Here is a 15,997-nt window from a genome sequence, read left to right on the forward strand (position 1 = left end):
CTGCCCAACCACTGTAATTTTCTTTCTAGTGCCTGGGTTTTAGCTGGGTTTACTCTGAATTAAGTGGAAAACAGCAGATAAATCCCATGTTATAATGTGTTCAGACATGGTGGTTTAGCACATAGGGCTCATTAAGGCAGAGTTTATTACCTGGGCAATCTTAAATTGTCTTTCTACTAATTGTTAAGACACATTTATTTTAATTGTATTAATGTAGCAATTTAATTTCAAACTGAAAGTGATATTGAAAATTAAGACCTTTTCCAATTTCATATTCTTTTAAGCAAACTTCTGTGCCAGTAATACCAATATATTACCTATATAAATTAATACAGTTGGAAATAATTTTTATTGGTGTAAAAAGGAAAATAATTATTACAACCACCCTGTGAAGAGGTCAATCCAATCTTACTGGTGCCAAGACATCATTTCACATCTTAAAGTGGAGTGCCACTTCATAATGGGTTTTGGTGAATTAGAAAATGACGCTATTTAATTCGGAGCTCTAAATCATCTATATTTTGATAAGGAAACCTTTGAGATATGCCAGGACATGAAAATGATTGAAAACTGAGATAGAGGGTAAAATGCACTTAGCTATGTTTTCCAATGTATAGCTTTGGAGAGCAGTAGCCATGAAAAAATAAGATTGTGAGACTTTTGGATTCTTTGATACAGAGGTGATGATTTGAGGCTCGGTTGGTAATGAATTAGGAAATGTTGATGATTTCACAGAACAAATACAATAGTTATTGGTAGAGAGAGGATGCGCAAATCTGGGATTAGCTCAATTTTTGCTTTTGTTGTTCAACTTTTTTTTATATTGAAAAAAAATAAAAAGCCAAAACAACTCCTTTAAGCACTTGGTACACAACTCTTCTGTGGTGTTCTCTGGATTACAGGTTGTCTGCACTGGGAAATTTAAAAATGATACTAATCCTTGAGATAGACTGTACTGAAGCCACTGGTCTATCCATTTGCTTCAGGATCAAATACTGCCTAAAAAAAAATCTTTTAAGCTTTAAAGTTCTTTTCTCTCCAGGGTGTACCTGGAGGCCCCGGACTACCAGGAAAGGAGGGAGAAAAAGGGGAAAAGGTGAGTATGTTCTTTCATTGATTCTTCCCTTTCCCTCTCCCTCTCCTGGCATTTTAAGTAACCTGAGACAGAAGGAGTCTGAACTGGAAAGTTATTTCATAGGATCATGGGTGATTAAGACACATGGGCTCATTAGATCATCTTGTCTGACCTTCTCCATTGCACCTGCTGTAAGATTTTCACCCTGTTGTGGTGTTATAATTTACCTAATACAATCACTGAGATACAACTGGATACAGTGATGTCACTGCAATGATGATTTTCTACTGTCCTCACTGCCTGTTTTAAGTACCCCCTGTTGACTACTGTAAATCCAAAACTGGAAGAAAAACTGGCTTTCATGGCTAGGAAACTGAGATTTCTGCTTTTATGATAATCTGTTGTAATTGGACCATTAGTTCAGCTTTCCAGTGCATTCTTGCTTACATTTTGCCTGCCTTGCCTGATTGTTATGTCTCATCTCATAGCTAGGCTGTGAGCTCTCTGAGGTCAAGGATTTGTACAATAATTTGTTCATGCATTGCACAGTGCCCAGCATGCTGGAGTGCTGATCTTTGCTTCCAGGAGTAGATCCTTCCATCAAATCATTTCAAAGTCTCATTTTACTTTATTTAAGGAAAATTACAAATGCCTTGAGATGACTGAAGGATAAAGGCTCCTCTTTAAAGAGACTTTCCTGTGATACCAAGAGAAATTCAGATGAGAAGGCTAGAAAAAACACATATCTTTCATTCACAATGAAAGACCTGATCCAGGAATGGTCTTTAATATGCTGCTAAGAGTTTTGCTGGATTGTCTCTTACAGGGTGATCCTGGAAAAGAAGGAAAAGTGGGTTTGCCTGGGCCAACTGGTGAGCCAGGTCCTGTTGGAGAGCCGGGTTTGCCTGGTAAGGGTAAAGATGGAGAACCGGTAAGTCCTCCTGGCAAACTCTGCACTTGAGTAGTTCAACGTGAAATAGACAAGCATGACTTCTGCAGAAGAACGGTGGATTTTTGGTAGGTAGGCTGCATTGTCACAAGTGCTTGCAGGCTGTCTACTGAAAACCCAGAAGGCCTGATTGTGCAAAATTCTCCAGATCACAGTGCTGCATCCAAAAAGGCAGAGAGAACTGAAGGTGTATCTCTGAACATTAAACCCCCTTCAGTCCTTTCTGCCTGCTGGCCATCAAAAATGGAGACATCTGCAAGGAGTGACTGTTGTCCTTGTGACCAGCACAAAAATGCTTATATTGACGGTAGTTCCCTATAAGCATTTAATTCTAATCAATTTAGCAAATTATTTAATTTTCTTACATGTTATCACTAAAAGATGAGTTGTAAAGGTCTCTTCTAACTCAAACTATTCTATAATTCTAAGATGGTGGGGATGTTTGCTACCTTGACTGTCTTAAAGTCCAAACTGCTGTTGGGCTGCATGGTAACTGTTTTCTGGTTTTGTTTCTGTTACTTTAGGGGCAAAGGGGCCCACCAGGCTTGCCAGGACCCTTTGGACATAAGGTGAGCATGAGCTTCATTATGGCCTGCTTCTCTCCATCACTGGAACTGGAGAAAAAGATGTGGTGAAAACATGGTCTGTTTTTCACTGGAAAATAGAGTTTGTGAAGGTTTCACTCAAAAATGCACTTCTAGGCTTCTAGGAGGTTCCTTTTTTACTATTCCAATATCTCTGTAGATGTAAATATTGAGATATGAATTAGCTGTATTCACTTTCCACATTGAAAATTTCTTCCAACATTCTGTGAATTCAGCACAGACTAAGGACTATATGCCCACTTTTTCAAGGAAACTGTGACTGGGACCTTTAACCCATACAGCAAGAGAGACATTGCATAGCTAAAAGACAACCTGCTCTGGAGACCACCTGTCAGCCCCTGAAGGAGCAGTCATAGCACTGATTTCCTTCACTTCTCAAGGTGGATATAAATTATTTTCTAACGGAACCAGACAGTCCTGGTTTGTCCTCCTATTTTGTAGTTCAGGCTAAGAATAGCTAATTGGTTAAATTAATGACACTAATGTCGGCTGAAATTAATATTTATTCTCTTATAAATACACAACTAATAGAGAAAGCAATAAAACAGCAAAAACATTTGCTTTTGAGAGCACCTGGATTGTGCTTGAGTCTGCAATCAGGTATGCCAGAATTTCTCCTCTTTGAAATGACTGTGTCCTGAACTGGATTAGGAGAAGACTAGGATGTTTAAACACATTCTTTAAATGATAAATGTAGGAATATAGGCGTATGAGACTAGATACATCTAGATCCCATAGTTTTGAAATAACCAAATTGTCATGAAGTGTTTTCTTTTGGCTTTGCTGCATTCTGTATAAATGCATTGTACTCCCTTGTATATATATTTGACAGTTCAGAACACACACTCAATAATAAAATGATAATTGATATATTAAAAAAAAACAAAAAAACAAAAACCAAACCTAAAATAAATCTCATGAAATATTCTACTTAGTGTCAACACAAGATGGTAAGGATCTTAATTGTGCATGGGAAAATACTATTGAACTTTTCATATTGAAATTATGTTCTTGAATAAAATAACAGATAAGAGATCTGCAGGAGTGTTTGAACTAATCAGAATACACTTTCTCTCACTGTCTTTGCAGGATTTTTTCTTTGTAATATAACATTAGCTGAAGAGAGAAATGGAGAGAAAGAGAGAGAGAGAAAGAAAGAAAAGCGAGTGAGAGAAAGAAAGAAAGGAAGAAAGAAAAAGAAAGAAAGAACAAAAGACAAAGAAAGGAAGGGAAAAAAATTAGGAGATATTGCAGACCAAATTTGGGGTGGACAGAATCCATGGGTAACAATTTTTCTATCATGCTTCTATATAGCTGGACATAGTGTAATAAGAAATAGCATCAATAAGATTCATTGTTACAAGTCTGCTTCCAGTGTGAGACCAAATCTCACAACTGCAATACAATCCATAAAAATCTTGTTTGATTTCTCCCTGTAACAAGGCAACAGACATTAAATTTCAGTCTTTCAGCTGAATTATTTCTCAGCCCTGTCTCTACAGTATCCATTAAACAGTTTCAAGTAGTTTTCTGTGGTCTGCAGGTTTTACTATAGAAAATCCTGTTTTCTAGAAGGGAGATATCTCCTTTTTTAGCACAGTCCTCTAGAGAGAGTGATAGAACTGTTGAATTCGGGTTTTTTTAGAAAAAAATATTCATGCACTTCTGCATGTAGTCCTATGTTGGTAAAGGAAAGGAGAACCTTAAGATGTAACCAAACACCTCTAATTCTTTCTTCCCCAGATAAATAATCTGTATTTAACAATGTTTGCAGGTTAGCCATCTACCACAGAAGCACAAAGAAAAGTGCATTATGGTGCTTAGTGTTTCCCCGAGCCAAGAAGAGTGCCTAATACCCTACAGGCAATTGCAACTGCTGGAAATTCTATGCTGTGCGCTAGAATAAATTAAAGTACTTGTAGAGGCTCTGTTCCCTCTCATTTATGTGATGTGGCACACGTTGACATTGTGTGAGTGCCCACAGAGGTGACCTGGGGCTTGTGTGAAGGAGAGGGACAGTTTTCTTGGCATGATGTGGCAGTACCTGTGCCATTTCCCCACCCTGCCGCATCCTGACACCGTTTTTCTCTGGGCAGGATCAGGTCAGGATGCATCAGTGTGATGTTCTGCTGTAAAACCTGGTTGCATTTTGGCACATTTTCTCAATACTGCACAAATCCTTTAACTTCTTCCTTTGTTTCAGGGGGAGAGGGGACCTCCTGGTCTCCCTGGGCAGCCAGGAGACAGAGGCGTGCCAGGAATCGGGCTGGCTGGACCCCCTGTAAGTAACAGGTCCTGCTGTGACCTGGAATGAAGTGAAAACTTCAGGATGCGAACAGTGTTCCTAGATGTAATTGCTGGAGGACATCTGAGACCTTGCATTATTTTTCAACCCCTTGTACATGCCATGATACTATACAAATCACAGTCATTTTTTTAATGCTCTAGTTATCTGGATATGTTTCCCAATTAGTACAGGAAATTACCTTGACATGATAAGTGGTATTGCTGTGTAATACTAGTTGACAAATCTAGCTTTCTGAGGTGTATCTCCACTTAATATTTGCTTTTACCTTGCTGAATACTATAAATGTCAATGCAGACTGGGTCAGTCATGTTTCGCACTGTGGCTGTGTCATGGCCTTCATGGTCCTTAAAGGGTTATTAATGGTTGAATATGTGCTGGCTATTATTTATTTTGATTTATCTAAGGAGCAGTGATGTTCTTCCGTTTCTTAATGTTCAGTCATTAATATTAAAATTAAATTTGCAAATGAGCATCTGGCTTGTTTGAAAGTCACTGGTCTATGGCTAGTTTTTAATTGCTGATTTTTAGATTCAGTACAGCAGTAGGTGAGTTCACTTCTGCATTCTGATATACACCAGGCAACAAAGTTCTTCACTGAGGCTTTAGTATAGCCATGAATGCAAACTACTAAGAACTTGACTCCAAATGTCACTTGCCTTACACCAGAGGACAACTTTTTTCCTGTGTCATTGCTTGATCAATGTTGGGTTGAGTAGCCACCTACACACCACACAATACCTGATTGATTTGTTTTTATTTATTTAATCTGCTCCACTAAATAGCTTTGTTTGTTTGTTTTTTACTGTTATGATGGTTTTCTCTACTGGAGATTCATTGCAACCTCAGTTCCAGTGCAAAGATTCTGAAATTTGAACAACACTGTGTAATGTTGCACCCATCAGGCTTTCACAAAGCTTGAGTCCCACAGAAAAAAAAAAAAAAAATATAGAAGTCAGGGGGCTACTTCAGTGCATATTACACACTGAATTAAAGGTGTCAGTCTATAGTCTTTTTAGTGATGTAACAAAAGTGTGTACAAAATACTTTTGGCTTCAGAGCTAAAAGCCAGCACCTCTTTTTAATTGGAGTCCTCACCCTGTTTTCTCCTATGCCCTTAACCTCTCTTGGGCTTTGGTCCTGATATAAAAGACATATATAAATGACGATTTATTTATTTATTTATTTTTACTTTGTCTGCTAAAATATTGATTTACTATTTACATAATACTGAGACATAAACTGAATATTATCTGAGTGTGTTCTTTCCCAACTGAACCATAAGCAGAAGGGGGGGATGCTTGGAGAAATGGGGTGAATTCACATGCTTATGCTGAAGTTGCCTAATGGACGTATGTTCTGCATAAGTAGAATTGTTTTGCTCTTGCTCTGCCTTGCCCTTTTCATATTACTTTGGGTTCAGAATTATGTATTTAGCTTTTGCTTGAGCAGAGCATTAAGGCGTCTTGCATGGAGGACTGTATGAGGACTAGTGAATTCATGTGCCTGAAATAGAAATCAAAGGGAGAGGAATCATAGTGTGAGCCAGTTTATTCGAACACAGACCCAGAGATGTGAGTTTGAGCCTTGTTTCGGGTGTGTTTGCAATGCCGGATTGACTCATCCATGCATGGTATGGGTACTTCATGCCTTCTGTAGGGTTCCTATAGATGTGGATACCTTCTAGTGGCTCATTCTACTCAGGTGCACCTTTTAAAGTTGTATTCCAAAATGAACAGAATATGCAAGCCCGCTGGATTTCCTGCTTTGACCTCATTTAAAGAGCACACAGGTCCCATGGGATGCTTTACCTTGTGTTAGAGGTAGCTGAATACAGTGGCCTTCAGGATATGGGGGAATTGTCCTGTCTCAGCCCAACAGATATAAGAGTGCTGTAGTTCTGTCCCCACTTCCAACCGATAATAAGGCTGAGCACATATTTCCAATGATCATATGCATACATATTGCACACACACAAATGCCCGTGCCATGTATACCAATGCAGGGAATAATGCCTCTATCAACATTCAAAAACTTATACAATCATAGAACAGTTTGGATTGGAAGGGATCTTTAAAGGTCATCTTGTCTGACTCCCCTGCAATGAGCAGGGACATCTTCAACTACCTCAGGTTGCTCAGAGCCCCTTTCAGCCTGGCCTTGAATGTCTCCAGGGACAGGGAACTTACCACCTCTCTTGGCAACATGCTCCAGTATTTTACCACTGTCATTGTATAAAAATTATTCTTCATGTCTAGCCTGAATGTCCCTTCTTTTAGTTTAAAACGATTTTGTCCTGTAAACCATTAAAACACTTTGTCCTGTTGTAACGGGACTTTCTAAAAAGTCTGTCCCCATCTTTCTTATAGGCCCCTTTTAAGTAGAGAAAGACCTCAATAAGGTCTCCCTGGAGCCTTCTCTTCTCCAGGCTGAACACCTCCAACTCCCAATGTGTCCTCCCAGCAGAGCTGTTCCAGCCTCAGGTCATTTCTGTGGCTCCTCTGGTGCCTCTCCAGCAGGTCCATGTCTGTCCTGTGCTGAGGACCCCAAAGCTGGACCAGCACTGCAGGGGGGTCTCGCCAGAGTGGAGCAGAGGAGCAAAATCACCTCTCTGACCTGCTGCCCACACTCCTGGTGCTGCAGCCTAGGATACAATTGGCTTCTGGGCTGCAAGCACACATTGCTGGCTCATGTCCAACCCTTCACCCACCAATACCCCCAAGTCCTTCTCTGTAGGGCTGCTCTCTATCCTAAACAGCACTCTTAGAAACATTGTCAAGAATGTCTTGATCCCATTCCTCCTCTCTGGCTGATAAGATTTGAAGAGCACTATTGGAATGTATACATGCGCAGGGCTCAGTCAGAGAAGCATTGTGTTAGCATACAGCTGACCCCTTTGGTATCTTTTTCTCTCAATTTTTTCTCACAATTTTTCCTCCATGATCTACCTCAATTTCTTCCTTATTTTGCCTTTGATCCTTCCCTTAAACCTCCTTTTGTGAGTATTGCACACTCCAACAATGTTTATGTGAGCAGCCGGTCAGACTTACTCCTTTTCTTAACCTTCCTTCTCCAATGTTTGTTACTGTGATGCTCCAGGACAGTCTGATCAGCCAAGGGGGGTGTTAATTTTAAGTGTTTTTATTGCTGTATCTTTTCTGTTTTCAGGGCCCTGTTGGACCCCCAGGAGACAAAGGGTCATTGGTACAGTATGTCTTTCTAACTACACCTGGATTTTATGGGGAGGGGGAAATCACATTAATTGTGTTTCTACCAATGATTTCATGAAGACATGTTTAATTTGTTTTTTCCCAGGGTTGTTAGGGTCACAGGGTGGCTGATCCTCCAAAGAGGACTTCTCTTGTGCATTGATATTGTCTACTATACTAAGTTGATCGAGACTTGGCATGATGACAACTTTTCCTTACCTGTCAATAGTCCTACAAAAGAAAGAATGAGTCACTTGTTTAACCCTTCATTCAAAAAAAGTATTCAAGGCATGTGATTCAATGTGCACTGCTATGCCCTATAGCCAAAGCATTTTTAAGCGTTTTTCTTACTTAAATCTTACAGAAACCTTTGCATTTTAGTAATCACCAAACATGCCTAGTTCCTCAACATGCAGTTTTACAAACATGCAATCTGTTGGTGTGAAACAAATAGCTGTGTACCATGGTTTAGTACATGCTGCCATGAATTTCAAGCATGAGAGCCAGTCCTATCCAGTGTACTAGCTCATACTGAGGAGCTGGACCATTTTTTCTCCTCTTCCATCCTGTGCTCAGTTATATTTTCTCCCTGTTCATAAACTTGCTTCCTGTAAAGAGTCATTATTACCTTTCTAGTCAAGGTATGTGAGGCTTGACTTTACTGATGCACGTAAAGTCCCTTGAGGCACAGAAATTACTGATACTGTGATAATGCAACATGAGAATATATATTTTTTATACTCTCTCATAGTTGTTTAACTGCTAGTTACCCTTTTTCCCCACAATAACTACTGGGTTGAAGATTTATTCTCTTCAGCTAAGAAGCACCTCGTAAGTACTGTTCATGTTGAGTTTGTTTGTTCTCTCTTTTCCAGGGTCCCCGTGGTGTACCTGGTATCCCTGGACCACAGGGCCCTCCTGGCCACGATGTGAGTAAAATAAAAGTGCTCAAGAAATGTCTCAGTGATCAAATCTAATTTCCTCAAACATTGTGCTCATACTCAACCACAGTCATTGAGCATTACTAGGATGGTCCAAGGGAGATGATTTGCAGAAGTGGAACACTGACAAGTCAAAATGTCAGAGAGAAAACAGGCTGAGGAAGGTTGTCTCAAGGAAAGTGGTGGACTCCATCACTGAACCATTTAAAAACTATACTGGAGAAGTAAATTGACAGCATAGACTGGGGAATGATCCCACACTGGAAAAGGATGATTATTAAGTTGTCTAGGAACTTCTTAGAAACTACCGAGGTAAGTAAACTGTAACATTTCTATGAAAACAGGGCCACAGCTGTTAAAAATCTCTTTGTGAGTACATTTTGCTGCTGCTGTGCATGAGAGATGACATTTTAACCTCTTGGTGCACTTTTTTTCACTCCTGCCGTCTCAATGGGTGAGTAATGGAGCTGAGGTATAAAGAAAAACGTGGCAGAATCACAACTGGAAAACTGCCCCCTCCTGCTGCCCGGCTTTGTCGCAGTGTTGAATCAGAAAAAGGAGCATTTGTTTATTTTTTCTCTGCTGATCAGCCAGCTCTGTGATGTGGAGGAAAACCAGCAAGGAGGCTCTGAAGATTTTGAAAGGCTTGAGCTTTGGATTTGTGCCTGTTGAGGGAATGCTGTAGGGAGAGGGTGGTGCCCTTCTATAACTCTCCTTCTCAGCGCTGCTTTGTGATGCTGTCATGTCTGAAAAGGCTACCAGTTTTCACTAATTCCATGGCAAGTGATTTTCAACCCTAATGTGGCTTTATTGACATACATCAACTGGCCTAAAGGGTGTAATTTTCTATGGGTTGGATCTCCTGTCCTCTTACAGTGTTTGGAGAAGAAGGCCTAGTCTTCTTACCATCTGCTTTTTCACAAGACAAATTATTATGGTCAGCCCATGATAGTAGAAATGGTCCTTTCCTCCATCACCCTGTGTCCCTAAGCTGCCACAGATTCAGAATTGTGTCCTGCTGACTGCCTTTAGATCTCCTCACCTTGTTTAGAGATGTTTGAGATTTTTATCATGAGATTTTTAAACAGGAGATACAATAGATGGTTTATTACAACTGTGTTGTGTGATGAGAGTGCCAGAGGAAGCTTTTCTGAGTTTCTTCCTGCCTCTACTCAGATCAGCGTTGAAAGCTCAGCCCTTAGAGAGGCAGTACTTCAGTCTCTACATCTTTCTTTTTCTCTGTGGAAAATTACCCAATCATTCCTTATGGTATAGTACTTGTAAAACATATCCTCTATTACGCTGTTTTAATTGCACTCAATATGTCTTTCAGGAGCTCTCTGTATTCTGATTGATCACCTGTTAAGCAATTCTACCTGTGTTTCAGGAAGTGTAAATGTAACTACAAGACACATTCCAACATTTCTTGGTATAACAGCAGGGATACCTTATTTGACAAGATCATGCATTTGCTGTTTCTTGGTCTCCACTTTCACTTATGACTAGTACAAAGAATTTTTTTGTTCTGCTCTTTCACTCTCATATATCAGTGTAGTATTGCTGTATTCTCTGAAGCATGCCCATTTTTGTACTCTGTCAGGTTTAAATAGTATGTCATCAGTTAGGAAAGCTCTAATTTGAATTGCTAATATGAATTTACCATGCAACTCCCAAGCCATTCAGTGGCAATAGCCTTAATGACTTGCCTCAATATCTTCTTTTTTTGCTGTGGCTATTGCAGATATATTCCATGTTGTGTTTTGTTTTCTTTTGTGTTTTTTCTTTTTTTTTTCCCTAAGACTGAATAATTCTTTTAAATCACATTTTCACACATTAGGTTACTCTCTGCATTATTTTTCCAGTCGCAGACTCGTCAGATGCTCTTGGAAGTGTCTGCTATAAGTTGCTGTATTCCCTGATACTGCAAGTCAGATCTACAGTTGTATTTGGGGAGGTGGAATAGTCAATAGTTCTTTTGGAATAGCTTTGGCCAGAATTATCTCCCACAGGTGAATAGATTTACATGAGTACATTCTAGCTTCTTTCTAGTGCCCTAAAAGCGTGTGCCGTATTTTTTGCAATAGCTCTGCCCAGGGTCACCTTTTGAAACATCTGTTGGCAACTTGATCAAATATCAAGAGTTCTCAGGACAATATCTTGTTTTATTAAAATTCAGGTTTTGAAAATTCTTGCCCAAGTTTACAATACAGTCATGCTTGTTTGACTTTTTTCAGTTCCTCTTAGCAAAAGGCTTGGTGTTTATTTTTCCTCTTGAGTTCACTATGTCCATAACTACAGTTTCCCTTCTGCTGGGAGAAAGCTGGGCATATTGTCTTGTCCCATATACATTATTTTCTTCTCTTTTAACTTGCATTTTTTTATCTGATTAACTAAAGCTCCAATTCTTATAGCCTGAAAAGTGCTTTCCCAAGCCTTTTTTTTTTTGTGGTCTTTGTTTTTCCCTATAGGAGGACTGATTTGTTCCATAACAAGACTATTACATATTGTGCCTGCTTCCATGCCCTCAATCATTTCAAGTATTCCTTGCACTTACTTTTGGAAAAAAAAAAATAACGTAGATCACATTTTAAGCTGGCAGTATTCCTGTACTGTGCATTGAGCATAGCCTTAAGTACCTTCTTTCAGAGAAATTGGCCAGTCTCATATTCTGAGAGTTACAAAAAATATTTCTACGCATTAAGTGATGTCATGTACATGGCTGCCTCCTTGGGCTGCTCCAGATCAGGTCCCTCCTGCCTGGCCTCTGCTGCCCAGGACTCGGGGTCTCTGCCCAGCTGGAACGATGCGGCTGCTGCTTTCCCATTTGCGGGTTCACAGAATCACAGAGTGTCAGGGATTGGAAGGGACCTTGAAAGATCATTCAGTCCAATCCCCCCATGGAGCAGGAACACCCAGATGAGGTTACACAGGAAGGTGTCCAGACGGGTTTGAATGTCTGCAGAGAAGGAGACTCCACAGCCTCCCTGGGCAGCCTGTTCCAGGCTCCGTCACCCTCACTGAGAAGTTTCTTCGCAAATTTAAATGGGACCTCCTGTGTTCCAGTTTATACCCAACCAGTAACAAATGTTCAGCCAGTAACAAAGCTGCATGTGAATCCCAGAGGTACAGACATGGACAACAAAGACACAGAGGATGCTGACATGGCTGATCACACAGATTGTCACACACAAGGTGCTGCCTTCAACAGCACCTGCATACAGGACTCACATATAACATAAGCAGAGAGAACTACGTCCCTTCTCTTCAGCTGGTAGAGACAGGAGGTCACTGGTATTAGCACACACACACACACGCACATCACTCTCTGGCTTCACAAGCACATGCATATTTGCAGATTCTTTGAGTGTTAACACAACCCCTCTGTACTGGCACCTCTTCTCAGATCCCAGACCCCCTTACGTGGCTCATGGGTCCCCTACTTGCCTTCTGGTCCAGCCTGATGTTCGTTGCAAACATGCAACACTCATACACTTGTCTCTTGCACGCTCCATGCTTTCCATGGGCGTACCAGCATGGACCTCCTCACCCACCTGATACCCTGGCCTGGACCCAAGTTCCCCTACTTGCCATCTGGTCCAGGTTGCAGTTTTCTGACCAAAACACACTCCTACACACACATCCCAGGACTGCAGAAGATACAGACACTTGCTCCCATCCCAGCTGGAACCAGGCACATGGGTTGTGACCTATGTTCCTACACAAGCCACTGTCATGGAGCCCCTCACTCCCCTTACTCATGCTGGACCCCAAAATAGGTGTTTTGGGAAACGCACACCATTCCCACTCCAGTGGCTGGAGGTTAAAGACCCCAATACTCACTCCATTAGTTGACAGCAGAGGCTGGGGAGCCTACACCTCCTCTCTGACTCCAGCAGTTTTCACTCACATGCACATCCAGGTCTCACCAGTAGCTGGCACCTGGTCCTTGCAGTGCACATACACATTATGCAGAGAGATAGTTAAGAAAAGGTTTAGTAAGAAGATATAAAATGATAGGACAAACCATGGTGATCAAGTTCAGGGCTCAGCCAGACAAGTGCAGTGACCAGCCCTGTTTTACACAACCAGGCCCTTTTATACCGCTTTCTGTCTGCCCCCCTGTTCCTCTCTGCTCCCCCTTCGCTTCCTGCATGGCCCCTTGTGCATCTCCAAATCTCTATAAATTCCTGCACCCCTCCCAGTTCAGACTCCCCCTGGTTTACAGTCTTATCACTCACAGCGTTCAGGTTGATCATCCTGGAGGTGCTGCCTGTGTTTTTTTGATAGACCATCAAGTAGTGTGAGTGGTGAGGTTTGTTTATTGATAAGTCTGTGTCTTGATGTATTTTGTTTCAGGATTTCCTCCTTTTCCCTTAGTTTCCAAATTGAAAAGGTTCCAGATCAGATAACCTTTGTGGAATAAACCTTCTTGCACTTCCACATGCCTTCATCAATTAGTGTGACTGTCGAGGTTTGGTTCCCATTCCTGCCTCCCTTACTTGTTGTTCAGGTTTGTGTTCCTGTATGTTCTTATTTATGGCTTTTCCTTATTTTCTCTTGTTGGATTTAAAACATCCTTGACCGGATACCCCTAAAGGAGCAGAAACTCTCTGGCCAAATGCCCTTACACCACACATTCTTTGGGAAGCATCCATTCTCTTCTGTCTGCTGGGAGATAAAATGTTTCTGTTCAACATACCTACTTAGTTCCCTTAGATTAGAAAACAATCTGAATGAGACATTATCTTTTCCTACTCTTAGCACTGAGGACACCTATTTAATAAGCTCTTTCTCTATTTTGATTATGATAATTTTAATTAACTTAAACATTGAATTAACCACTTTTTAATTCTATTAATTATTTATGATAAGCAAGTTCCAATATTACATGGAAGTTAATCTTCCCCTGCATTTATTTTTATAATTACAAAAACTTTGTGGATGCATATATTACTGCTTAGGATCTGAAAACCAGAGTTTTCTGTTCTGGGGGTGATTTTCCCATTCAGTTAGAAGGACAGTTCCAATGAGCTTTTGAGTTTGTTTCAGGGTGCATACACCCCAAACCAGAGTACACTTATTAAACCTCCCATTGGCTTTTTTTTTTTTTTTTTTTTCCCTAGGACTTATGTTTAAGCTTATATTTAAGGTTTATGACTAATGTTTGCAGCTTGACCCTTATTGTCAATCTTTTCTAACTCCAGGCTTCTATAGTCCAGCAGTCTTTTTCTGGACCCTGCTCCAGTTGCCTGTTCTCTGATAATGCAACATGTTGAAGTGCCATCATCCTACATTTGGTTTGTTCCTTTCAGCTCAGACAAGCATTCTTCAAAGGCCACTCTCTTTTTTCAGTCTTGTACCATTCAAATTATTAAGTTTTCCTGGGTATGTACTGGTTTTCACATTTGTCAGCCATGACACATAGCTTAATCTCTTATCCTCGCTTATTTGCATCCTGTTAAAAGACATCATACAAAACGGGTCAATCCCTTTTTGTGACAAGGCATGTGGATATCACAGCCATGATTAAATCTTTGCCAGGATTTAAATTTTAGACACTCCCTTCTTGCCTGTCTTTTCTCATAACTAAGAAGTATTTTCCTATATTCTTCTTTAAATGCTCAAATTCCACCTCTGGTACCACATTATGTTTCAGATCCCCAAACAAGAGACTGTCAACAAACCTTGTGGTAGAATAGCTTATTTATAGCTATGTTAATAGTTAGCATTAAAGATATTTCTGCAATCTCTTTTCTGTGTTGCTTTCTGATCCATGATGTTTCTCATGGCTCAAGTCCTTGTTTGCATCACACTCCTTCAAGCAAGTGCTGTGTGAGTCTTCCTGAACAAAGCAGGTCTAGGGATACAAGATCAATATAATCCTTATTTAGACAACCCTCTTCCCACTTGCAGAAGTGGTTGAGAACTACAGTGGAGATGATGCCAAAAGCATGACCTGCTGATTAACATCAGCGAAAGAGAAGAGACTTTGGGAACATCCCACAATCTTCTAACAACCACATTGCTGCTGTTTGGAAGAAGCAAAACTATTAATGGTTATAATATTTCCTTATGTTTACTCAGTTCCCCAGAATGACATCTGAGGGGAATTATGAGCTAAGAATCTCCTTCACACCTTATCTTCTCTTGGTTCTCACCTGAAGAAGGTTTAGTGTCTCAGGAAACAGGGTTTTATCCACATACTTCCGTTTGCTTTGGTTCCACTAGCTCCACTTCAGTTTGTGTCTTAGAAAGTCAAGGTAATTGAAGGATTGGTGTTCACCCAGAAGTGTTTATTATGGATATAAAAAAAAAGAATAATCAATGTATTTTTCCATTTTCTCTCTTCTCTAGCAATAGGTACAGAAGTTAAGTTAGAAGTGAGACACACGGATGAAATTCAAGTTTGCTCTATAGCTATAATTATGGTGTAGCAGGGTACCATGACTTTGCCTGTGTGCACACACAGTGAACTTAAATCATTAGTCCCCAGGTAGCATAGTAACTCCCCATCTGGTTATCTGCATAAATAATATGATGAACTGGTTGACTGGAGACAACGGACCAACCTGAGACAAGGCGGCTGACAGAATGCCTAGTCCCCTTCTTGACAAAGCATTTGACAAATTTTTAAATTAGTTTTCTAGGTGTAAATTTTGGGTCATCTCAGAGAGTGCCCTAGAGAGCCCCTCCTGAGTCTAGGCTGATTGAAATCCACTACTTGTATCTTCAGTGTGTTGATTAACATCCTGGATGGGGAATCTGGCACCATCCCAGGGAACTCCCTGGATGGGTCCTGCTGCAGAATCAACCAAACTGAACACAGGTGCTTTTAAATAGTCAGTGGAAACTATTCCTGCCAATGCAAAAATCGTCAGTAAGACAGTCTTTTGTTTGTGGCTAAGATAGATAA

At 40.5% G+C, this 15,997-nt stretch overlaps 1 protein-coding gene across 1 annotated transcript in view; it reads left to right on the forward strand.

Moving 5' to 3' along the window:
- Positions 1-15,997, forward strand: part of COL22A1 (collagen type XXII alpha 1 chain) — a gene marked incomplete at both ends in the record, with an annotated part of 197,763 nt that overhangs the window by 155,197 nt on the left and 26,569 nt on the right. Inside the window, 6 exons of the mRNA XM_080339502.1 lie at positions 1,043-1,096; positions 1,902-2,006; positions 2,549-2,593; positions 4,833-4,910; positions 8,103-8,138; positions 9,019-9,072. Coding sequence (XP_080195628.1) covers positions 1,043-1,096; positions 1,902-2,006; positions 2,549-2,593; positions 4,833-4,910; positions 8,103-8,138; positions 9,019-9,072 — 372 coding nt within the window. The remainder of the gene's footprint in view (positions 1-1,042; positions 1,097-1,901; positions 2,007-2,548; positions 2,594-4,832; positions 4,911-8,102; positions 8,139-9,018; positions 9,073-15,997) is intronic.

This window comes from Nesoenas mayeri, assembly GCF_963082525.1.
Source record: "Nesoenas mayeri genome assembly, chromosome: 2".
NCBI classification, from domain to species: domain Eukaryota; kingdom Metazoa; phylum Chordata; class Aves; order Columbiformes; family Columbidae; genus Nesoenas; species Nesoenas mayeri.